The 25,557-nt window shown below is 37.4% G+C and overlaps 1 protein-coding gene across 1 annotated transcript in view; it reads left to right on the top strand.

The window, feature by feature from the left end:
* Positions 1-25,557, top strand: part of trabd2b (TraB domain containing 2B) — a 104,422-nt gene that overhangs the window by 73,171 nt on the left and 5,694 nt on the right. The window contains exons 5-6 of the mRNA XM_038306568.1: positions 19,950-20,046; positions 23,492-23,770. Of these exons, the coding sequence (XP_038162496.1) occupies positions 19,950-20,046; positions 23,492-23,770 (376 nt within the window). The remainder of the gene's footprint in view (positions 1-19,949; positions 20,047-23,491; positions 23,771-25,557) is intronic.

Below are 25,557 nucleotides of genomic sequence, written 5' to 3' on the forward strand. Positions count from 1 at the left end.
AAAATATGAAAAACTGAAAAGGTACAAAAATAGTATTAGGACAATGCTGTGCATATTATGATTCACAAACATCCAAACTGTTAATTTGATATGATTACTGATGGATGGATGGAAGTAAGCATGTATGTATGTATGTATGTATGTATGTATGTATGTATGTATGTATGTATGTATGTATGTATGTATGTATGTATGTATGTATGTATGTATGTATGTATGTATGTATGTATGTATGTATGTATGTATGTATGTATGTATGTATGTATGTATGGAAAGATGGATGGATGGATTGTTTCTCTTTAAGCTGCATCAGTGATTATCCTCCTTCACAAGCAGCAAAATCTAATTTAGAAAGCTTACCTTATAAATATATTAAATAACTAGAACCAGGAGTTAAAACTGTAATTTGCTTAGTGACCAGGGTTTAAGCCTCTTATCTTAAAGGTTGGACTCAGGAATCCAGCTGTTAAAAATCCAGTTATCTTTCACCAATTTAGTAATTTAGGCTATGGCTCTTAGCAATGTTATTAACCACCAACCAAATAAATGTGTCTCTATTCATTCGGATGCTACTTAAAGAACGGTGAATCCAGCCTGAGTGATAAATTGTTTACTGTGTAAAATGAACACAAAAGACCATGGGTTAAAATACAATGGTACCTCTATTAGCTACAATCACACATTTTTATATCTAATAACTAAGTAAAACACTAAACACTACTGAAAATAAGCTAAATTAAAGAAATAAAAAGGGAATAGGGGTTTAAGAGTCCCTTCAAAGTCTAAGGAATGTTTGAAGTTTAAGGCTAAATGCATTTGAAAGTGTCCTTTATTATGGTCGCAGATAAGTGTGAATAAACCTTGACACGGAGATGTTAACTGCAGTCAAAACAGTGAAATTTCATTCAGTTTATGATGAAAAATGAATAATGACCCAGGAAAGCATTAAACTGTGATGAGGATTATAGACCCGTTAGCTTAGCTGGCCGCAGGGGTTCTGGTTCTGGTCGGGTCCATCTGAAACAAAGAGAGGGTTAGCTCACGCTGTAGCAGTTAGCTTCAACAACACGTGACTCATTCTGTCTGTAGTGAACATTAGCATTCAGTTAAACCTTTAAAACATCAGCAGTTGAATCAGAAAGCTTATTTCACATAAAAACACCAACATGACTGTATATTCTACCTAGTCCACCTAAGCAGAGCACATGTTAAGCATCAGATGGAAAGGAGGGGAAGGAGGAGGTTATTGTTTTTGGTTCGGTGGAGTGAAGGCCTTCGGCTTGCTCCAGTGTTCTGGAGACCCATCTTCGGTCCAGTCCATTCGTCCAACAGCAACTCAAAGAGATCTGGAGGCAATTTTCAAGCGGGTTAATTTTATAACTCACGGTAGCACGGGACGTCTTACGATTAAGCTACGGTGGTTAGTTTGTAGATGTAGCCTCTAGCAGCACTTCCGCAGCACTTCTACATCTCTCCGTCTCAGGTCCGACGGTTTCTAACGGCTCAGTCGGAGCGATCGGAGCTGCAGCAGGATACACTGCGTTCACTCGGTTTGAATCACAGGAAGGCAGTCTTCTGAATCGTCCTTCTGAATTGCAGGAAAGGCAGTCTGCTCGTTCCAGCGAGCGCACACTTTTCCGGAGGGATTTTGTTGCTACTTTATGTAGCCTTCAGTTGGGAGAGCTTTTGTCTAGCCTTTAGTGGTGCAGAGCCACTGGCAACATTGGACGCTAATATGGGAAGCAAGTGTTTTTAAAACCTACGCTGGAGAGACGTAGTTCCGGTTAAATCAGCGACAATGGATCGCAAACACAGCGGAAGTCTATGTATTGAAATTGTTTTGTTTTATGTTAGGTCGATCTCACCTGTGAGTCTGACTGCATCTGTCCCTCATTTGGCTGGCACAGTTATCGCTTTGTCTTGCTGAATTACAAAAGACAAGAAGTTTATTTAAATATAGTATTAAAAAAAATTTTCTTGTGAACTTTGGGATATATTCTATTGCATGTTGTTGCATGTTGCATATCCCTGTAAATCTGTTTCATTTTTAAATCTGCAGCTGTCTCTACTTTGTCTCTGTGCTCTGCCTCAAATGAGATTTATGAACCTGTCCACTAATATAATGATCCCAGAGAAAATAATTGTCAAGATATCTAGAAGCTCTGCACTCCGATTCTGTCTGTTTGATAAGAAAACACAAATATGTGTTAATTTCTATCCGTAACTGTGAGTAATGGTCCTCTGAGAAGCCCAGCTTTTTTAACTAGTAAGTAAGAACACAACATTTGAACTTTATGTTTTGTCAAGCATATTGCATCACAATACTAACTTCTATAAACATACACCCCATTGCCATTTTTTGTTGTTGAAAAAGCTCCTTATTTCTAATGAACAGATTTTTCAGGGTCATCTCAAATTTTTTTAACTATCCCGTCTCCTAACTTTTACTTAAACATATATCTAAGTAGCTGTCAGTTAATATTCAGCGACTGCTACTGTGTGTGTCTCTCCTATGGTCAAAGTGACAGATCAAATGATGTTACAGTAATAGGCGGGACTCGGGACTTGAGGAAAAAAAGCACTGACTCAAATTGAACTTAAAAACTGACAGCAACACCCAACCCGAGTAAGTATTGACTTTTGTCATAAACATAATGACATAAACTTCATTCACTAGTATATGAATCGATTGAACAACAGTAAGTTAGCCACAGAGCACTTTTATTCACCATGTGTTATAGACCTGAGACACCATATGGGAATGCATCTTGAAAATATTTAAAAGAAAATTCTTATCTGTGTTTAACATTTGTAATACTACTTTTCACTGTGTCACCAGTCTGATATTAATCTTGCTTTTATATCAGCTGTTGGCTCAGTTTCCTCCATGTCTCTGTTGCCATGTAGCTATTTGGTCACTGCTGTTCACCATGAGCATTAGGATATTTGGATCCTGTAAAGGGGGGGATCAGAAGATCCCGACTGTACGAGGAAGCAGTCTCATCAGATAATAGTTGTTAAATCCATGGCTCCCAAAGTTATTCTCAAAATGCAATAAACATTTTTCATTGGTTTTTACAGACCTCAGTTGTCTATGTCCTTTTCCTTAGGCCACAAAGAAGCTGTAACCCTACCCACAGGCACATGTGAGTTATCTGTGCTAAATAGCGAATGACTGCAAGGCCAGTCAGTGTGTTGTTAGAGGTCTGTGATGTGCTTCAGCAGGTTTTCATTTGCCACTTCTCTGGCTGCTGCAGCCCGTCTTTATTGAAAACATTCCCTGGAATTTCCTGACGTGCACTTACACATGCTGCCATGTACGTTCCCAACAGAAAAAGTCATAAGATCTGCAGATATTCATTGCCAAGAAAGTAGTCACAGTCCAAAGTACATGTGTAGTTTTGTTTGTTTTCAAGTCTGAGGGGCTTTAGAGTTGATTATCTTTTTTTCTGCTTTCCAAGCTATTTATAGCTCATTGTACAAACCTAGACCCATGTGCTCTGGAGTCACTGTGTGTTATTGTGGTGTTGAGGTGATGACTTAGGGAGGGAGCCTGCATGATGGGTGTGGCGCATTTTGACTCTTCTTCTTTCTCCTCTTGGACCACATTTGACCCTTTAGTCTTTTCCTACATCTGTTTGTCGGCCATTGTGGCTCAGTCGAAAATTCAGTCTGCCTGCAGCTACACCCAGTTGACTGCCATCCCTTTCTTCTGTCTATCATATCTATCACTATCTTACACTGCTGTTGCTTTCTAACGTCCACATTTGTGTGACCATTTTTTCTATAATCTTTTTGCTGCTGTAAACACCAGAATTTCCCCATTGCTGGACAATAAAGGGATTATGTATTCTATTCTTTTCCATCTTTGTTTCATTTTACCTTAAAATAACTTAAGATGAGTTTATGAAATAGCAAAGATGATGATTGGTTCCCTGATGAAAGTTTGGTCATAACATATTTATACTTGTAGTTATTTTTGTAGCTGGGTGTTGTTTGATCAAGTTTTTTGTTGAGGGTTGAGTTTTTTTTTTTACTACAGGTAATCAGATGGATTAGCACTGATACTTCTATCCTACAACTGTATCAGTGTTTACCTCAGGGGCGTCTCTAGGTTTAAGAGACAAGGGTGGCTCAGCCCCTAGAAGATAATGCGCGCGCCGAATTTTTTCAGTGCACCTGCTAAGGCGTTGTCTAAGACAAGGGTGTAACTTTGTGTTGAAAGTTGGTGGGGACGGCTCATAAGGAAAGGGAGCTACCTGCGCGACGCCTTTTTTTTTTTTGTTGGAAAGGATAAAGCCAAAAAAATGCGAATAACATTTATCAATTTAATGCTTACAGTTGAAAACATAACTGTTACAATATTCACTTATATATTTTGTGCAAAAAATATCACATAAATCTAAACAGACAGTACAAATCAAAGAAATCAAATAAATATATCAATTTTGTAGAACATTTATTGACAGTCAATTTTGGGTCACTTTTTAAAATTAATTTACTTTTAAACCAAGACTCGGACAAGATCTTATGGGGCCTTAAGCAGAATATAATTAAGCAACTCCGTCTTTCTGTCAAGAACATCCACCAGCAGAGTATCCAGGGGGGGATTTACCATTAGGCAATACTAGGCAGTTGCCCAGGGCCCCAAGTTCTGGGGGCCCCATAAAACTCTGTTTCCATGTATGGTTAATACAACTAATCCTTATTTGTGCACATTAATTATGTTTTTGATAAAAATCCTTTGGCTAAAATGCCATCAGAACGCTGATAAATAGAGAGGAAAAAGGGACAAGAAGAGAGGGACAAAACCTAGAACAAATAATGGATGTGTATTCTATTAACATTTCTCTATCTGTAGAATGGGTCTGTTTTATGGGTTTACTTCTCAGGGGGCCCCCTGCCTGTCTTTGCCTAGGGCCCCAAATTTCCTAAATCCGCCCCTGAGGGTATCAATACTGATTTGATAGAATCTGGGAGAGCTCACTATGTTAAACCATCCATTTTCTTTAACCTTATCCCTCAGTGGGATCAGGAGGTGCTGGTGCATATCTCTAGCCACGTTCTGGGTGAGAGGTGGGATCACCCTGGACAGGTCACCAGTCTGTCGCAGTATGTTCAACCAGCTTAAAAGTAATCGGTAATCAGATTTATTATTTGCACTTTCACTAAGTGAACTTTCTAACTCCCTTAAATCTGAAATTCCAATGCCAAAATTGTTTAAATCTTTTATCTTTGGACCCCCTGCAGAGTGACGTCACACCTCCCTGCTAGATTGCAAAAAGCAGCTTGCTCATGAGTTGTCAACTTAACACGCTAAATCTTAAATGTACGTGTACATATAAAAGAAAAAGGTGCGCAGTGCTTCCTACTGAATGGCAACACTATCAAAGTCAAGAAAAAGTTTTAAGTGAAGCCGGGATTAAAACAGTAGCTACAAGAAGCTTCAAATAAAAGGTGTTCTTTATGTTTAACCTAAACACCAACTCCGATAGAGCATCAGTAGAGCAGGTGTTTAAATTAATCAATCACTGCTGCGAAAGCTTATAGCAGTGAAAGCTAATATACCACAGCCATCACTTAATAAACGCAAAATAAACAACCCTCTAAAAACGGAAAACTGTAATGGACTGAAAGTCCTGTTTTTTATGTGGGAAATTATTTGCGTGTGTTTTAGTATAATTCTGATATATTGGCGCTGTTGTCTGTTTCTATGGCAACGATACTGAATGTAGTGTAGCTTAGAGACCTGCATGGGTCAAGTTTTACCAACCCGCACCCGCCCGAACCCTTTAGGATGACTACCGAACCCGACCCGTCACCCGCGAATATCTTCAATTCAAATGTTATGGGGAGAGGTCGGAGGGGGGTGATGGGGAGAAAGCGAGAGGCAACAGATTCTTTTTTCTGAGTTTTTTTGTCGGGGTTTGTGGACGGTGAGCAGCGGGGAGAACTTTTTTTATTTTCTTTCTGAGGAGCGGCATGAATGGGGTTTTAATCAGATATACACAGCACCGAGGGCAAAATACGTGTACAAAATATTGGTGGGGACATGTCCACACCAGTCCTTAAGGAAGTTACGCCTATGATTGTTCAGATTAACTTGTCTTCTTTATGGCTTTTATTCGTCGCTTTACTGCATTTGTTTTGGGAAAATATGAGGAAAAAATAAATACAGAAAAAAAAAATATTTTTTTTTAAATCGCAAAATAATTATAGGGTGGCTAATGCCAAAGAAAGGGTGACTGAAGCCACCCTTAAATAGGTCTAACGACGCTTATTACCTTCTTCTTAAAACTCTGTGAACTCATTTCCTAAGTGATATATTTAAAATGTGAATCTTTTAACACAATGATCTGGACATGTGTGGAAGGTGTGACAGTTGCTTTCCATTAAAATCTTCTGTTATCTTTGAAGTGGTGTGCTAGTAAGGATAGGTGCTAGCTTTAATGGTGTTTTACACAAAAAACCCAAACACCTATTAATATATTGTTAACCATTTTCTGTACACTAAAACCTCTATATAAAAACACCACTAATAAAACAAATATATCCAAAATCCCTTATCCAAGATCCCTTGTCTAATTTCAAACTTTACCCTATATGACTGTCTAATATGTATTTAACAAGTTAGGATATCAGAGTTCATGCCAGTCCCCAGTGCAAATGTCTCCATTGTATAAATATGGCTTCCTCATTGTGCTCTTCTTGACCATTATTATTTCTGGTTGTTTATCTGCTTTTTTTGTGCTCACCACCTAAAGTCGCCAACTGTATAGGTGCTCTTAAACACACCCATCAGGAAAGTGTGCACTGTTCGAGGAACGGGATCGGCCAAACAAAGCCATTTGCTTTGCATAACTCTTAAAGACAAGATTGTGTAGACAGTCCATTACATTTTAAAGCACAGGCAGGAAGAAGCATTGTCTGTGAAGCGATTTGTTTCTATTAATCTGTGATAGTGAAGTGATTTCTGCCATGGATTCTACACAGATAATACAGTATGCAATGCCATGTAAAGCTAAAACTCTTAGTTTCTTTTGTTTAGTTTCCTGTGATGGAAGTTGTTTCTTTTTTCTCCATCCATCCATCCATCCATCCATCCATCCATCCATCCATCCATCCATCCATCCATCCATCCATCCATCCTCTTACGCTTATCCGGGGTCGGGTCACAGGTGTAGCAGCTTCAGTAGGGAGGCCCAAATGTCCCTCTCCCCAGCCACTTGGGCCAGCTCCCAGGGGAACCCAAAGGCGCTCCCAGGCCAGCCGAGAAATATAGTCCCTTCAGGGGATATCACATGGGTATATGGCATTTTTTAAGTAAGTTATTTTTATTATTATATATCATTAGTACATATAATTTCCTGTGTATAAATATATGAAATGAGCCCAGATAATATAAAAATTAACTTTAGACATATGGATTGAATCTTAAATCTATTGAATCAAAGCCTAAACATGTGACAAACCGTCACAAATCCATGGCCACTTCTGATAGCCACAAAAATATATAACATGTAGCAGGAAATGATAGACACCTATCTGAGATAAGGTAGCATCCTGGTAAACTTCGAGTTCTTTTCGGTCAGACCAGTCTGTAAACAAAGCTCGCTGCTCCAAAAACTTTGTAGTATTGGAGTGTATTCCAATTATTTCAGTGTTAACTAAAGGAGACTATTATGAAAAATGTTTTGGTGAGAAAATTAAAGATTGGGTAAAAGGCTAAATCTCTGCACTTACCTCTGCTTACTGTTGCTCGTTGTGTAATATGCCGTGATATATATGCTGGCTCAGTCCACAGAAATAGGCAAAACAAGAATATATTTGGTCCCTTGAGTGTTCTTTGATTCTCTCTGAGAATTGGAGCATAACTTGGGTAATGATCGATTTAGGCCCCGTCCACACGAAGACGAACCCTGGCCTAAACGCACAAATTTTTCACCAAACCAGCCTCTCATCCACACGAAGCCGGCGTTTCGGGGGTCTGTAAACGATCATTTTTTTATTCAGCCTTCAGAGTGGGAAGATTCTGAAACGCCGTTTTCGCGTTTCCATCTTTACGCCCTAACCGCATATTTTTTTTTACACGCATGCGTCATAGCATCGCCTCTACACACGCATGCGCGACCAGTATCACAACAACAATGGCGCCGTTGCTAATGCTACTCACCCTGCTGTCGGGCTTACAACAGAATCTTCTTCTTCTGGAATATCTCCAGGAAGAACAGAGCAATATCGACGACATAGTTCAGCACCTGAATTTCACTTAACCACGAAAATGGACCCGCAGGGCAACCATGTATAAATATTAGTGCACATGCCCAACATTTCGTCGCTTATTTTTGCTTTGGCACCACAGCGCCACTTACAGGCCTGGCATACATTTTGCAGCGTTTTCATGCATTCGTGTGGACGCTCACATTTATTTTACGTCTCCGTCTTTACGGCAAACGTTTTGGAAAATATCAGCGTTTCGTGTTCGTTATGACTTCGTGTGGACGGGGCCTAAGTCTCTGTAGACAAGTACAGAGAAGTGTGCAGGTTTTGAAACCACATCACCCATAATTCCAAATTATGGGTTATGTAACTGGTTTTAGCCAGGGCAGATTAAGCTTGGGAGCAATAAAACATTTACATTTGATTACATTGGTGGTCAGCATCACCTATAGAAACCTATGTAGATTTATTTACAGAAATTGTCTGAATCCTGGCTAATATATGCATTAAATGCAAATAATAAGGTAAACCAATTAGATTGAATGAAAAGAAAAGAGAAAAAAAACTGTGAGGATGTCACAACTGTTTGACAATTTTTTTTTAACTTTACAAAGTTGAAACAAAGATAATTCCTATTTTACTCAGATATTTGTAGTTTTGTTATATATTTTCTATAACTATAAAATGTTTTATAGTTGTTGTATGTTTTTATAAAATGCTCTTTCAAGTTTTTTTCTCTTCTTAGACCTTCCCTCTTCCCTTCTCTCTTATTAAAAATAGCAGCACAAAAGAAGCCCTTTCCAAATGGAAGCAGTGAGTTAATACAGTCTAAATATTTAAACAAAGCTGAATTTTTCTAAACCCCGGAACATCTTTCACATAGACTAACATCGGGACCACCACATGTTACTGTTTTATGCCCCCATAGTTTCCCTGATCTCTGTCTTTGACCAGAACTTCAACCAGAACATGCACATGTACAGCTCTGTCAGTGGTTGTCATTCATGAGCCCCTTACTGCAGTGCAGGGAGACAGACCTTGCTGCATGGAAAGGAAATTAAGTCATTACTAAGATGAGATATGGGTGAAAGACGAAGGGCAGTACAGTGAGCTTTTTGGCAGACACCCATTTATATCCTTAAAGAAACCCAGCAGGCACCATTGTAGTCTCACACATTATGTGAAAACCATTGCCACTGCAGGGGTAGTTATTTCTACAGCCCTGCTTTTCTAAAAGGAAAACTGATGTGTGATTTATAGAAGGAACCTGGTGCTGTTTAACTGTTAGTGGAAGCTCACAGCAAGACTCAGGGATGCTGGATTTAGGAAATCTTTGTTGCATTACTCATTTGTTCTGCAAAGGAAGGTGTGGGTGTGCTCCACATGGTCAGTCCTATAAAAATGTTCCCATATTATACAAACAGGTGCACAAATTATTGACTGTTTTTATCATTAAGGTTAGCACATTAACAGCACATCTTGTGCTTTTGCAAAATGGGAAAACATTAAAAATGTGTTTTAAGCCAGCTATATCAATTGCAATCATTCTTATACTCATTTAATATACTACGCTCAATAGAAGATAACTATTGTAAGATCATTGTCATGTAGGGTTCAAAATTCATGCAGGTAGAATAAATGTGTCTCCTGTTATGTGAAAAGCAGAACAACAATTCTAAAAGTGTTTTTCCCCCTTGTGTCCACTCTTTCTGATTGATAATGTAAATACCAGGATTACTTTTGACAGTGGGGAGTCATATGGAAGCTTAAACCTCATACTGTATGACAACTACATATTGGATTTGAAATATCTTCCATTTTATCAGCTAATGCACTATTTTGAAGTACTCCCTACCTTGCAACTTTCTTTAGATGACTGATCTCCCCTGGCCAGAAAACTGATCATGGCGCATTAATAACATTGACTGTCTGGTTCAGCTGCTTGTTTAGGACCAGTTAAGTTGCAGCACTAAGAACCAAGAGATGTTTCCAGAGTGATAATAAACCACCATTTACTGCTCAAAACATGTGGTCTACTGTCTACTGTGGTCTTAATGCACCCTAGATTATTCACATTTTAGGTGATTTTACTACAGTCTTAGTGCATTTTAAAAAGCAAAGGCAAAATGTCTGCAGGGAGTCTTTAGTTTAGCAAAGGTATGTAAATTCTTGGGAGCAAACACACATTCAGGAATCAATATTGGTTGTTGTCATTATGAAATCATGATGAAATCATGCAAAGGCCAATCTTAGAAGGCACACATGATACACATACATAACTTAAAAGGCTTGTAAAAAAATACTACCCCCCACGTAAAATAAAAAATGATGTATATAGAAATGTAATATGTGGTAAGTACATGAAATGCAGATAGTCTGAGCGCTGAGTCTGTTTGATCAGCACTAGGTCTGTGTGTATGTTTGTGTGAGATGGTGGTCCAGTTTTGGCATGGAAGTCAATTGTAATCAACGTATAGTCCTCACTATGTATAACAAGATCAGAATGTCCCAATTTCCTTTGCATTGACTTCCATTCATTTGCCATTTCCTCACACTAACCCTCCCCATTACCAGTACATAACTACTGTAACCCTTACCCTAACCTAACCTCCATCACACCTTAATCATTTTTCCTCATGTGGGCCAGACAGTGTGCGTGTTAACGTAGGAGTGGTCTTTTATCTAGAGATCAGTGTTTGACTTAAGGAGAATAATTTGCTTTCAAAGGTCTATGGTAAAAGCTATTTCTAAATCTGTTTATAGGGTATTTAATGTTATCCACCATAGAGGCCTCAAAGCTCAGAACAATGTTACTGATATTTTGTGTAGTAAGGCAACAGTGTTACTTGTCATGCTGTTATCCCAGCCCAGCAATTAGTTAGTTTTTAATTAGTAATTAGTTTACCATACTTGCACAATAAAAAACTTAAAAAAGTTATCTATTTATTAATTATAATTAAAAAAAAGAAAGATAATCACCAGCTTTTCCTACATGGTTTGCTTAATTTAAACAAAATTTTAACGAACAAGATAAAGAAAAAATATAACCTTTCCTTTACTACAATTTGTACAGCAAGCCATTAACTGACTGTAAATACATATGCTTAGATGGATGATTCATTTTAATATTTTGAGGGAACTCATAAAATGAAAAATGGACAAATATTATTAAGTATTAAAACTTTGGTAGCATATACATTTTTTTTTTTTTACCATCTTAAATACATTTTCATTAATCATCCTACTCTGACTCTGGTCTGCCGCACGCATCTTAACAGATGTAATATTTCCTGCACACATATTAATGTTTTCTGGTAAAATATTTTTATTTTTTACACAGACCAAATTATAGATTTCATTGCAGATATTTAGCCCTTTTCAATTTTTATTTGAACTTCTTTGCTACCCTCACCTCTTTCTCCCCAACTTTCCTAGTCTGTTGGCCATATACACAGGTGGAAATGTAGAGACCTCTTCATCTCTGGTCACTACAATGGCCACCTTAAAGGTCACCTAACACATTCTCAGGTGTTTGAATGATTACATTTGTTTACAATTTCAAATGAATGATTAACCAATCATACTAAATCATTAATGTTAATAACTAAATAAGTAATGTGTAAACAAAAGCATTGTTAAATAACTTCCATGCAACAACCCTTTTTTCCCCTTACTGTGGAACGAGGTGATCCTATTTGGCCATTTAACATCAGTCATCTATCTGTTTTTAGACTACATTACCCATAGTTCTGTCAGGCCACTCAAACTTTTATTCAAAATATTTCACATTTCATTCAATATATGCAAGTTTGACTCATGTCAATATATATTATAATAATTTCCTAAACAGCACACCATATATATATATATATATATATATATATATATATATATATATATATATATATATATATATAGATAGATAGATAGATAGATAGATAGATAGATAGATAGATAGATAGATAGATAGATAGATAGATAGATAGATAGATAGATAGATAGATAGATAGATAGATAGATAGATAGATAGATAGATAGATAGATAGATAGATAACATTTGTGTGTGTGTGGAGGGGGTGTGTTAAAAAAAGGCAATGTTGCTAGTTCCAAGTGTCCAAAACGTAATTGAAGGCATGTAAAAAGTGCCTCGGCTGGCTACAATGCCTGTTCAGCTTTAGACTTGTTAATTATATTTGCAAAGGAGCTTTTAAACTCTTCTGTTGATTCATGGTGGTCCAATACATTTGATGTATTTATTTTACTACCCCTTTAACACCTACATACACATTGAGAAACAATTAAGAATCAGAGGAATTTTCCCCTCATCATCTGTCTGGACATGGATGAGACACATGTTCAAACAAAACTAAAGAGGTGCAAACCCATTTAAAGTTTAAAGTAGCTTTTTTCCCCTCTGTTCACTGGTCTCCCTCTTCTGTTCCTACTATGTTTGCCCTGCTTTAAATCTGCTGAGGCAAGAGGTGGGTGTTTGTTTGAATGATGATATAGCAACAGCACCCAACAAGTACTGGAGTGTGTTAAACAATGTTCACTTTTGCATTTATCTCTCACTTCATTATCATACTGTTTCTGTTTTGTTTACATCTTCAAAGTCTTAAATTCTCAGATAACTGAAGCACTAATTCTGCTCTGCTATTTCCTTTTGGCTGTCTGTCTTCTCCTGCCATTAGTTTGTGCAATATTCATGTGAGGTGGTCTGTGTGCAAACCATGTGGGATTTTGTAAACCAACACTACATATCAGTTGTTGCAGTGTTTACATGGTGTAATTGCAAACAGATTTGCTTTTTGAAAAACAACAAAATACACATCATTATCACTCTGTTTTCTTCACTCTTGGATGAACCTCTTATGTATGATGCTTTTCTCCTTTCTATCCTATTTGTCTTCACTTCTTCCACACTAGCTTTTGACTTCTGCTTGTAGATTCAGCATTGGAAAGGTTTCAAGAGAGATAAATTGAGTGAAATGATAAGCATACACACATAGACTAGCTTGGAGTTGATATATTGTATTAGTTTAGCAAATGTAAAACAAAAGGGGAATTGAAATGAAAACCAAATGTGTTTTTTAAATGTGTTATGATACAGTATATATTGGATGGAAGGGCGTGCAGGTGATGCAGTGGTTAACGTGCACGACCCATGTACGGAGGCCTTAGTCCTAGACACCGGTGACCCGGGTTCAAATCCGGCCTGTGGTCTTTTCCTGCATGTCTCTCCCCCTCTCTCATATCCCCTTTCCTGTCAGCCTACTGTCCAAAAAAACAAGCCACTAGTGCTGAAAATACTCAAGATAAAATATTGGATGGAAACTGAAAACAGGAATATGACTTAATTTTTTGCAACATTTTTGTTGACTAAATTGTTCGAGAACTTCAAATAAATTTTACTTTTTTTCTGTACCTGGTGATTAAAATCTTCCCTGCAGCATCATACTCCAATCACTATGATCCACTGTACTTTGGGTATGCAATTCAATGAAGCAGGGTTATTTTTCAGTCACACATATAATATGCTAACTTACTGGTTTAACAGAATTTTATTTTGGGTAATCAGTGCAAAGAAGAAGGCACGAGTGAAATGTACTTAGTTTGCCCATTTGATTTAGTAAAAAGACAGAGTATCTATAAATCTTTCTCACTCCCCTTTCCTACCTACATTCAGAAATCACAATCAAATGGACAAGATGGTAAATGGCCTGTACTTATATAGCCCTTTTTCAAGTCAGAGGACTTGACCACAGTGCTTTACACTACATTCAATCATTCACGCACATACTCATACACTGCAGGTGGCAAACTATGTTGTACATACTACCAGCCCTCTGACCACCATCAGTTGACAATGCAGGTGAAGTGTGTTGCCCAAACGCAATGACACTGAATGCCCAAGCTGGGACTTGACAACAACAATGTTGCCCCACCCTGACAATAGAGAGATGTTACTATTTTCTTAAGTTTTCTTCTCGGTATCATGAAAGGCATTGTCTAACAGTTCCATCTCTTTACAGATGAAACTGTTGCAACTTAAACATAACAATTTTAAACATTTCATTTAAACTCACATTGTTTTGTACAGTTTACATTGTGTTTTGAAATCATTTAGTAAAATACACTATTGCCTCTCCCAGGAAAATCAGAAGGTTGTTTTAAATGCCAGCACCCAATAAAATAAACCAAAGAATTTCATGAAAAATAAATGTTTTGTATATTACACACAACTCTGTAAGGGAAACCAGTGGGTTTTGTCACTATACTATAAACATCTTGTTCATATGTTCAGTTTTAAAGTTACCCCAACACAGATTCAAAGACTCAGAGTAACCCCAAATATTTATTTGATGAAAATTAAAACTATGTATATTTGAATGAAGACATTTCTACATGAATAAGCAGTTTGTTTTCATTTGCTAATCTTTCCAATCAATCTAGGAGAGTTACAGTGCCAATAGCATCAACTGACCTCTTATTACATCTTGACAAGTAAAATTGTTTGTTGGGTCTGCTCTCTGCTTCTAAAGCACTACACAATTTACCGTCTGGACACTTCACTAACAAATACACCACCTCAGTCTCCCACGGACATTCAAGCACTATTATCTCTCTCTTACCCACATAAAGGAAGGAAACCACAAACCTACGCAAGCACAAATACACACGCCACTGTTGTAAGTGCAGTCTTTCCAAAATAATAGATCTGAGGGAATCACAGACATAGCTGTTTAGTTTGACAAATTGGGCTAAACCATGGAGAACCATGCAATCTTTCAAATGAACTTCAAACACACACTTTTAGAAGTGAGGTTTTTCCCTTGGAGCTAAAAAGCTTGATGTTGTGTACAAGTGTTGTTTTGTTTTGAGTCAAGATCCAGACCAAAGACCTGGCATTGTTTACCTATTTTGTTTATGAATAAAGCTGTTTTTTTCAAGGATGAAGCACATGTTAATGATCCTGAACATAACAAACCGCTTCAAGGGATGGTGTGGTGTTGGAGGGGCTGAATGCAGAAGTGTTCTGGAGGAAAAAGTCGAGAAAACCATTTTTCATTAACAACAGCTTGTTTTTATTATGTAGAAAATTTAAACCTTTTCTAACCCCAAACTAAGCATCTTTCCCAAAACAGTTTGATGGTTTTTCATAGGAATGGCATTTCCCCTATTCTCTGAACTGTAATTCTCTTATAGTATTGAGGGATTATATAGGTTATAGCTCTGTGATACAAGCTGTTTCCTTGTCTGTCAGTTCATGCCTTGAGAACATTATATACCTGATCTTTTAGATCAAAAATTTTGCATGGATTAAAACATACTACTACTATAGGATTCTACAGAGCAGAAGTAAATTATTTTTTTTTTTTACACACTGGTAAAATGAGAGAGTCCACACATTTGGATTGTCAGAAATAACAATAATAAAATAATATAAGTCGGGGGGGAAAGAGTCTGCACAAGTTGCTGGAGGCATTTCTGACAGAACTTTAGTGCCGCTACAAAATACTGCATGTATAATTGGTCTCAAAGTGGTTCTGGATGCTCTGTTGGCCCTTACTTCCTTAATAATTTGGACTGAGCAATGTATTGAAATAAAAATATTTTTATCCCTGGGGCCGGATTCAATTCAGGGTGGCTGGCTCCCCAGGGCACCGGCATCGTGGTGGCTGGGGAACTTCCTCTGGGCTGTCTCTCCTCCTCCCTTGGTGGGGTTCTGATTTCCTGGGCTGGTCCCTTCTTGGTGCTTTCTCTCTTGGGGTCCCTTTGGGCGTCTGGGGCTTTGGGTCTCCCGGCGGTGGACTCAGTGCTCTGGGGGGGCGCCCCACAACCACTATTGAACATTTTCTCTATGAATAAACTTTACATGCACAAGTACACCCTCACAAACAACTACAGGTGCTTGGTTCCAGGTACTCAGAGATTCACTTCCATACAGAAAGCCCACACTCTTATCTTCAGGTAACACAGAGTACATGTCAGACTAAATAATACTACTTCAGCGATAGTTTCAAGGTGTTGCTTTATTGTATGTCTCGTACCATGTCTTTTGGTTGTGCTGTTTTTTTTATATCTCGTTGCAGGTGATGAAGCAGACTGAAAATGTTTTATCATTATCTCCTTTCTATCTCCTCTTTCTTTCATCTTTTCTCTTTTTTTTTTTTCTTCTTCTGTTTTTCCTCTTCTGTGCTATTTACATTGCAGTGTCCATAAAATCTGTAAAACTCCCTGCATATTTATAATAAAGTAATTTATATGCATGAAACAAGTGGAACAATAGGACAATAGCCCTACTGCTCTACTCGTGAAAGTAAAATCTGTTGGGCTCTTTTTGGCATCAAGACAATTATTCTTATTGCCACATTGCCAGACAGGACACCATAAAAAAAAAAAAAAAAAAAAAAAAAAAAAATTAAAAATATTTTCGAGATTTTTTTCAAAAGATATTTACGGAAGAACCGAAAACACTAATAATTTAGTGAATACATGCACATATTAGCTGGTGCGACACAAGAAAAAGTGCGCTAATAATGTCTAAAAATAGTGGCCAGCCAATGTATCAGCCTATGCCTATTTCCAAATGGCTATTATGTGTTGGAAGACTGAAAGTTTTTTGTTTCCCTTTTGCATTCATTTAGGAGATTCTTTTATCTCTACTTGTTTTGCTGTGTTGTTTTAACATTATGCTTGAAAACAATCAGCTTTCACTGCTGTCAAACCTTTGCAATTTAAACCCCCCCCAAAAAAATTACTGATTCTACCTATTTTTGCTGTGAATTTCAGAAATAAAACTCAACTAAAATTCAGAAAGTTATATCAATTAATTTTTTTGCTGTGCAGCAAATTAAGAATCCTCCCTCAGACGTCAGACCTTCTGATTAAACCAATCTTATCTGCCAACACTGTTGTTTGCAGCCTCCTCTCACTCCAATGCCTCGCCTTGGACTGCCTTTCAACTTGGCTGCCAAGAAAGTGTAACACTGCATGCTTGTCTCATTGGCTCTCAGGAATGATTAGGAACATTATAATGATAAAATTGACAGGAGGTGAAGAGCTGAGTCGGAGCAGATGACCCTGACAGAAAGAGGCTTGAATATTGTCGGCATGTTGTTAATAAGCTGTAGGAGACCCGACGAGTGTTAGTGTAAGAATTCCTTTGCTTGAGCACAAATATGAATTCCTCTCATAAAGTATGTGTGCTTATAAAGATGATGTCAAGCTAAAGAACCGCTTATTGCTGAGTTGAGTGACATGCAGGATTATTGACCGACGGCAGAAAAAAAAGCCGTCATCAATGTGAGGCTTAGGCCTGGTTGTTTGATGTTAGACAGAGAGAATCAGAGACAAGATGACTAAAAGTGACTGACAACTGGAGAAGAGGCGAGAGGTTTCATGTAAAAAAAATATGGGATCATTACCATACAAGAAGTAAGCATAGTGCAATCTCTTGTTTGAAATCTTCTATGCATTTCTCTTGTTCTTGTCACACTTAAGCAATTTATAATTGTGACCTAGACTAAACTTGTAATTGAGCCCATTTTATTTACATGCAACCTTACACAGCTAAAACAAAGTATGAATAAACCAAACTTCTTGATTTGTGAATATTTATCTTCTAAAAAAATATATATCACAGGTTGTTTTTGTTACTGACAAACAAGAGATAACGACTGGTTGAAAACAGAATTTATATTGTTTAAATGTAGCCTAAAGGCAGAATTCAAATTTTCAATAATTTGTTTGATCAGAATAAGCGTGATCTCATTGGCAGTGCCAGTGTTCAGCTAGAGGAACATAATGTTTAACCTTAATGTTTGAAGAGGTCTGAACCCTGAGAGAGCAGTGCATTGGAATGTTATTTTGATTAAAGTGATGACATATGGTAAAATAGGATTTTTCCAAAAGATTGTGCTGTATTGTAGCCTAGTAAACCAGCCCCACCCGCCAGCGGCCACAATAATTTTTACCTGCGAGTGGTCTAGCCTTGATCAATGCCTCAGGCCCTTTTGCCAACAGGCTGTTTGTTTACACTCCCCCACCAGCTTTCTGTCATGCTTACTACATCACTGTCAGTTGTGCTCATTGGTCAGAGAGTTCGCCAATAGGCACAGACAGCGGTTTGAAAAACAACGGGTTGTTCTCATCAACAATCTTCCGATGTCTCATTCATCTAGGCCAGACTAAATAACACCTTTCATCTCCCATTTAGTCCGGTTTATCAGGCTAGCTGTATTGTACATTTTAGGTAAAACTAATCTATCATGGGGTAGTGGTGGCCTAGTGGTTAGGGCATTGCGCTTCGATCCCAGAGGTTCTGAGTTGAAGCCCACGGACTGCCACTCTGGGTCCCTGAGCAAGACCCTTAACCTCCACACTGCTCCCTGGGTGCTGCACAATGGCAGCCCACTGCTCTCCAAGGGGATGGTTTGATGCAGAGAGTGAATTTTGTTGCTTTGTTCTTGTGACAATGTAATGACAATAAAGTGGAATTATATTCTTCCTCTATTAATATTGACACTGTAGTTACTGTTTAAAAGGTAAGATGAATATATACTGTATAACAGCTTCAAAGGATCCAACTTACCTGCAAAATCTGTTAATTAAGATGGTGTGATTGTTAGTGTCAGTCTATTATCTATTGGCAGCTTGTATAGAAAATTAAGAAAACAATGTGAAATCTACAGTAAAAAAACTTGAACTGATAAAATAATATACTTTGCCTATTATAGCCTTTGCTAGTCATGCAGAAGAAAATAGACTTTTAGATGAATTTGTCATGTAAAACATGTCCACATATGGTGCGGCAACAGCTTACAGACATCACATTGGCATTAGCTAACCATTAATTCCTTTTGTTAGGGACTGCGTTGCAGATATTTTAAAGGTTTCTTGATCAGGACATCACTACCCACCATCATCAGCACACAATACCTACAGTGTCACAGTGGGTAGCACTGCTTCCTTGCAGTATGAAGGTTCTGGGTTCTATTCCCGGCCTGGCGTCCTTCTGTATGTTCTCCCTGAGCAGGCGTGGGTTCTCTCCGGGTACTCCGGCTTCCTCCCACAGTCCAAAAACATAACTCTAAGGTTAATTGGCTTCTCTAAATTCTTCTTTGGTGTGAGTGTGTGGGTGAACGATTGTTTGTCTCTCTGTTGCCCTGCGATGAACTGGTGACCTGTCCAGGGTATACCCAGCACCTTGCCCGTATACAGTTGGAGATAGGCACCACCACCACTCGTGATCCCTCTTGGGATAAGAGTGATGGAAAATGGATGGATGGATGTTTAAGTCGATACCGGGAAATGACCTTGGTAATTAAAAAAGATACAAATCTATGCAACACAGAATTATAGACTTTTAACTGAAAGTTTGTACAAAAATGCAAAATTGATAATTGTTTATTTAATAGGTATACAAGACGTTACATTTAGAGTAAATCTGTTCAGGGACTGAGATGCCAGGACTCAAAGAAAGTGGTGGGGGGATTGTTATTATTATTGTAAACAAAGCAAATGTGTCCAGAACATGTAGGTTAATCATAATCAACACTGTTATTGAAAAAATACAGGCTGTGTTTTATGCAGGAATATGTTGTGAGTGTTTTTCAACTTTCATCAAGCACATTTTAATTAGCCATGGAGAAGAACTTTTCAACTTTGTACATATAAAGTAAATGTTCTACATCTTTCTTTCTTTCTTTCTTTTTCTCCACTTTTAGGTCACTTCCTTGGGAACCACAGTATTCTGGACATACTCAGGCAGGAGGGCTATGAAATTGTCCACCTTCCATCTGACCAACAAGGGCAACCTACAGAGTAAGTGAGAAGAGAGGGCAAACTGCTGTGTTGCAAACAAAACCTGAGCCCCATTTTATAAGAACAATAAATGTTTTAAATGTTCCCAGATTTTGTTAGGCTACAACAACAAATTGAATTTATTGTGAGAGTCTGTAACAGTCCAAAATGTTTTCAAGTGAAAAGAAAATGCTGCCATAATTCAAAATATTTAATCACAATTGTTGAAAAAGCCCCAAAATGTGATTTTATTCAACCAAATTTACTATGAGACTCTTTAAAAAAACTATACAACTAATTGCTTTCTGATACCCATTCAATTGATAAACTTCTAATTAAAGTAGTAAAAATAGAGGTTAGTATCAGGGAGACCAAAACGTGTAGTAGAAAGAATGGGCCTGATATTTATGTAAAACACATTTATTGAGGGTTCAGGTTGTAAAACCATGTTCTAACATTTGAACATCTTATAGATGTTATCTTATAGAAAAATGGAAAAGTGTGACACAAGTAAATGGTAAATGGCATGTACTTATATAGCGCCTTTATTCAAGTTAGGACACTTGACCAAAGCGCTTTACACTACTGTACATTCATTCACCCATTCACGCACACACTCACACACTGATAGTGGCAAGCTACATTGTAGCCACAGCTGCCCTGGGGCTCACTGACAGAAGCGGAAGTGCAAACCCAAGACCTGACTATTTAGCTAAACTGGTAAAGGCCGGACAACATCTATGGTGGAGCTGCAGAGAGGAAGGTACTCTGCTAAGAAAACACCAAAAGAATTATTTTGTAAGGGGTGGAGGCTGAACAAAGATATAGTCAATCCTAAAATAAAACATTTAGGACTCGGGTTAGTGGCCCACTAACAGCAGTTATTTAAGAGAATATTATTTCTATGATTAAAGAGGGCAAACAAATGTTCCTCAGAGTTTTACATATTATATTTAAAATTATTTAAAAACGGATCACCTTTTGTTCACTTCACATTTCTTCAAAGTTTGTATTACTGCAAGTTAAAATATACCAATTGGGTCAAAGGTTACAAACAGTTTTAGCATTTTTAATTAACTTTCCTTTTCTTGTTCCAGTTAACTAATTATTAGCAGTGAGCCATTTAAAAACAACAAATAAATAATACTTCATACCAGACAAATGCAATGCAAAGCTCGTGATATGACATAAAATTATACTTATGGTGTGAATCATCATTACTTCAGTAACTGTAGTCTATTTCTTCTCCACCACCCTCTGCTCTGGTGCTGCCAAAGAAAGCTGCAAAATAGTTGTTCTGACTGTTCTCCCCACAGCACACATGCCCACACACGTGCTTGTTGGAATAAGTAGGATGATGTACAATGCCAAAGAACAAAGCGGGGCAGTATTGCACACACTTAAGCTCCCAGATGTTCACTATATGCAAGAAGCACACAGAAATTCGAGTTGGCTAGGCTAAATGTCTGAAAGATCTATCTGCCAACCAGTCTTTGACTCTGTCTACCTCTTGGCATTCGCTCTTGGCACACTGCAGCTTCCCTGTTTCATTGGGCCTTCACTGAACTGCCCATAAAACAATATCAACAGCAAATTACTTCAGGGTAAAGAGTTAAAACTAAAGCAACATACATCAAGAATGATCATTTTTGCAACAGTAAAAACATCGCAATCAATCAATCTAGAGCATTTACAAAGTTTTCTTGGATTATTAAACTTTGAAAGTAACCCTATTTCCTTCTTTTGCAGTTGAAACCTTCAGCCAGCAGTGGTTTGTGCTGTAAATTCTGACAAGCCGGCCGACTCGCTGTGGTCACAAAATATTATACATGCATCCAAAATGTACTCTTGAACCTTCCTGATTTGAGATGAGACAAAATGTGCATAAAACCAGTCTGAGATGGCTGGATGTCAGGTGTTTATAAAAGCTGTACGCCTGAGCCCTGGATTGTTTCAAACTGACTACCAAAAATGACCTAATGACTAATACTACAGTGCGGCAGACAGCACTATTTAAAGCTAAGTTTGGCTCTACAGCAGCTGGACTGCGGGGCTGATGATATTGTCACACTGATTCAGCCATCAGGATCTGAAAGGAAGACTGGAAATTAAAATGACTGGAAAAGCAAAAATACCTGTTAAGCAGTTCAGTTGAAATACAAATTAAAGGCTCAAATGGTCCACAGTCAGTTAAAATTTTCAGTTTCAATTATTTACATAAAAAAAAAAAACAATGTTTAAGGATCAAACAGGTCTATTGAGCAACCTGCTCTACACCTAGGCCAGAAATTAACAAGTGGCCAAAAATAATTTTTCGCTAAAACCCCTTGTCATGATTCTGCCCTTTGTTGACTTCAGTTTAAGTTTCTTTTTAATTTTGAAGTTGCAATTTGATTTTTTTTTGTCATTTTGTGTTATTGGTTTATTTTCCATTTTGTGTTATATTTAAGCAGTGTTGTATTCTGTTGTAGAGAAAACAGTGAAGCTATATATTTTAGTATTAGGATGTTTTTATTAATGTCACCTCCTAGTATCTGAATATTATTAGCTAATCATGCAACACATAATACAATCTTTAATTAAAAAAAATGATGTTTTTTCAATGAAGGACATATTGCCTGGTCTTTGATTTCATATAGTGGATTATTTTTATTATCACCTCTCTCAAAACATATTAAAACTATATATACTGTACTGGGTAACTTACATTATTCTGGTATTTTATAAAAATAGTTGGTCAGTTATAGCTCTTTTAATATTGGGGCCATTTTCATTAAATTTGCATGATCTCCTTGTTAAATAAAAGATTATCTCTTTGTATTGTGGCCTTCTTACATGGTCCAACAATATGCATTTAGGGTAGGTCGTCTATGGTAACTGCCTTAGGGTTTAATTAAGGTCTTTAATTTAACCGGATATTAAATTAACATATCATTGTTTTAAGCATCACTATAAGGGAAATTGTTGACTTTAAAACATAAAGTCGTATTGAATCTAAATTGATTTTGTAAAAAAGAAAATGTGTGTGTTATAGACATAGGAAAGATGAGTACTTAGAGATTTTAAGGAAGAATCTGGGTGGTCTTTTTTTGGCCAAAGTGTTAGTCTTGGTAGACAAAATATGGAAACCGCGAATGTTGAGCTTTTCCCTGATTTTGGCTGCTTTGAATGCAAGCCACTCGGGGCATCATTAATAGTGTGAGAGTTTCCTTGTGGTGTTCATGTCCTTGATTTAAATTGGGATATTTGACGAGAAAAGTGACTGAGTGGTCAAAAAACCACTAAAAAATAACATTCATTAGCTGCAGGTTGAAACTGCAGGAAAGTGTGCAACAGCACACAAAAGACCTTGTAGTTTCCAATAGCTGTGGAACAAAATTGTTTTAGAGAAACCTCTGATTATGTTAGGGTTTATACGATGAAATTTTTCATTAATTGATTCCATGCGTGTCCTCTTCTGTTCCAGGACTAAACGAGATCCAGAACCGCCTGCAACTAAGTCTGTTGAGCAGCCTTCAGACACCAGCATAGTGACTCCCACTACCTGGCCAACCTTTCCGGAGGATGAGATGGAAGATCCAGACGATGTGCCTGGCCTAGAGGGGGAAGAACTGACTCACATGCTGCTCCCCGACAGCCTGAACCAGCTGGAAGAGTTTGGACGACACAAACGACCCCACAAAACTCACCACAGCCATGGGAGGCCCCGACTCTTCAGTGACCTGTGGGTTCGCATAGGGGATAGGTGAGCCGTACTATGATAAAGGTTTATGCAGACTTTACCGACATGTTATCTTTGAAACTTTATGTAATTACTTTCAGTTCAGTTAATTTACATAGCATCACTGCACAACAGATAGAATCCCAATGCAGTTTACAAGACAGTTTGGATCCATATCCAGATAATGCAAATTTATATCCAAATTAATCCAGTTTCTTCCACTTATTAGGATTTAGGTCGATCACACCCATTCTCCACTCAATTCACTAGCTTCCTGTTTCTGCAAGAATTGAATACGTCACTATTCTCACCCACCAGTGCATCTATGGAAATGCCCCTATACCTGAATGAAGTGTTAACCCCTCTCACTACACCATGATCAAAACGCTCAAACCACCTCCTCCTCCCAAAGATTAAGCTAAATACTATGGGCGACCATGCCTTCTGCTCTGCCCCCCTAGACCTGGAACGCCCTCCGTGATTATTTGAGGAGACCACAGATAATCCAGACTTTTGAAAGAGGATAAAAACTTTTCTTTTTAGCAGAACTTATGACTGTTAACCTTTTATAATTATGCCTTATTTATTCATATGTACTTTACAATGATGTTTAGTCTTTAATTTTTTGCTTTTACTGATGATTTTACCTGTAGGACTTTTAGATTTTTCTTAAATGTAAAATGCATTACAAATTACATTTATTATTATTTTTATTATTATTGTTGTTATTATTATTATTAATAATAATAATAATAATAATAATAAAAAGAGAAAATACATCCATTGTGCAACATTATGCACGAATGTCACAATAGTCAGTGTTGGGATGTTACTTTAAAAAGTAAATAGTTATAGTAATTAATTACTTCTCCAAAAAGTTTATGAATTAGTAACTGGGTTACTTCACAATCATCTTAACTAATTACTGATCAAAGTAACAATTTCATTACTTTTAAGGATCAAAAATGTTAGAGAAACTTTCCCATTACCTGAGCTATAAATACAAATGCAGTTTCAAAAATGGAATATACAATGTTTGTTATTAATACTGAATTAAGTTGTTAATTAAAAGAATAACACATCTGAAAACAAAAAAGCTGCATCATTTTGGTGTGTAGATTGACAAGTGAGTTGCAAAATAATTTTGATGTTATGTTTTAGTTTATAATAAAATATCAATAAAATCAATGCAATGCTTAAGAGCTTTATAATTTTGCAAGCTGACAGTATTTAACATGCTGTAAATTATTTATAAAGCTGAAAAAATTATTTTGAAGCAATCTACCAAAAATAATATATACTTTGCAATAGAATTAAACAGTTCTACACTATTCAAGTAAAAAAAACAGCATTTCTTTATGAAACCATGCAAGTAGTTTAAAGGGATAGTTCGGTATTTTTGACATGAATCTGTATGGCATCCCCATCACCAGTGTCATGCAATCACACTGACTTACCCCTGGCAGCGTCCTGTGAGCAGAGTTCTCGTCCAGTTTTGGTCAAGCTGAAAGTAGTCCAGCAGGTTTGCTAGACCCAGCGAAATAAAACGTTTCTCTTCCCAAAACATTATGTGTTCAAAAGAGTGATATTTTTGCATCCCAAAAACGTTGTAGTGGAAAAAGTCACACGTCGTTATCACTTGGTCCTATTTTCTCTCTGTTCGTATCAGTGCGCGCCGTCATTCAGACAGCGAGCTCAACAACAGCCAGATGCATGTCTCCCTTCGCCTAGCTCCTAGCTGGGCGGAGGGAGACATGCATCTGGCTGTTGTCAGGTTAGTAGGCCCTAGCTGTCTGAATGACGGCGTGCAC

Source organism: Cyprinodon tularosa, unplaced genomic scaffold (assembly GCF_016077235.1).
Source record: "Cyprinodon tularosa strain WSP-4 unplaced genomic scaffold, ASM1607723v1 ctg585, whole genome shotgun sequence".
NCBI lineage: Eukaryota > Metazoa > Chordata > Actinopteri > Cyprinodontiformes > Cyprinodontidae > Cyprinodon > Cyprinodon tularosa.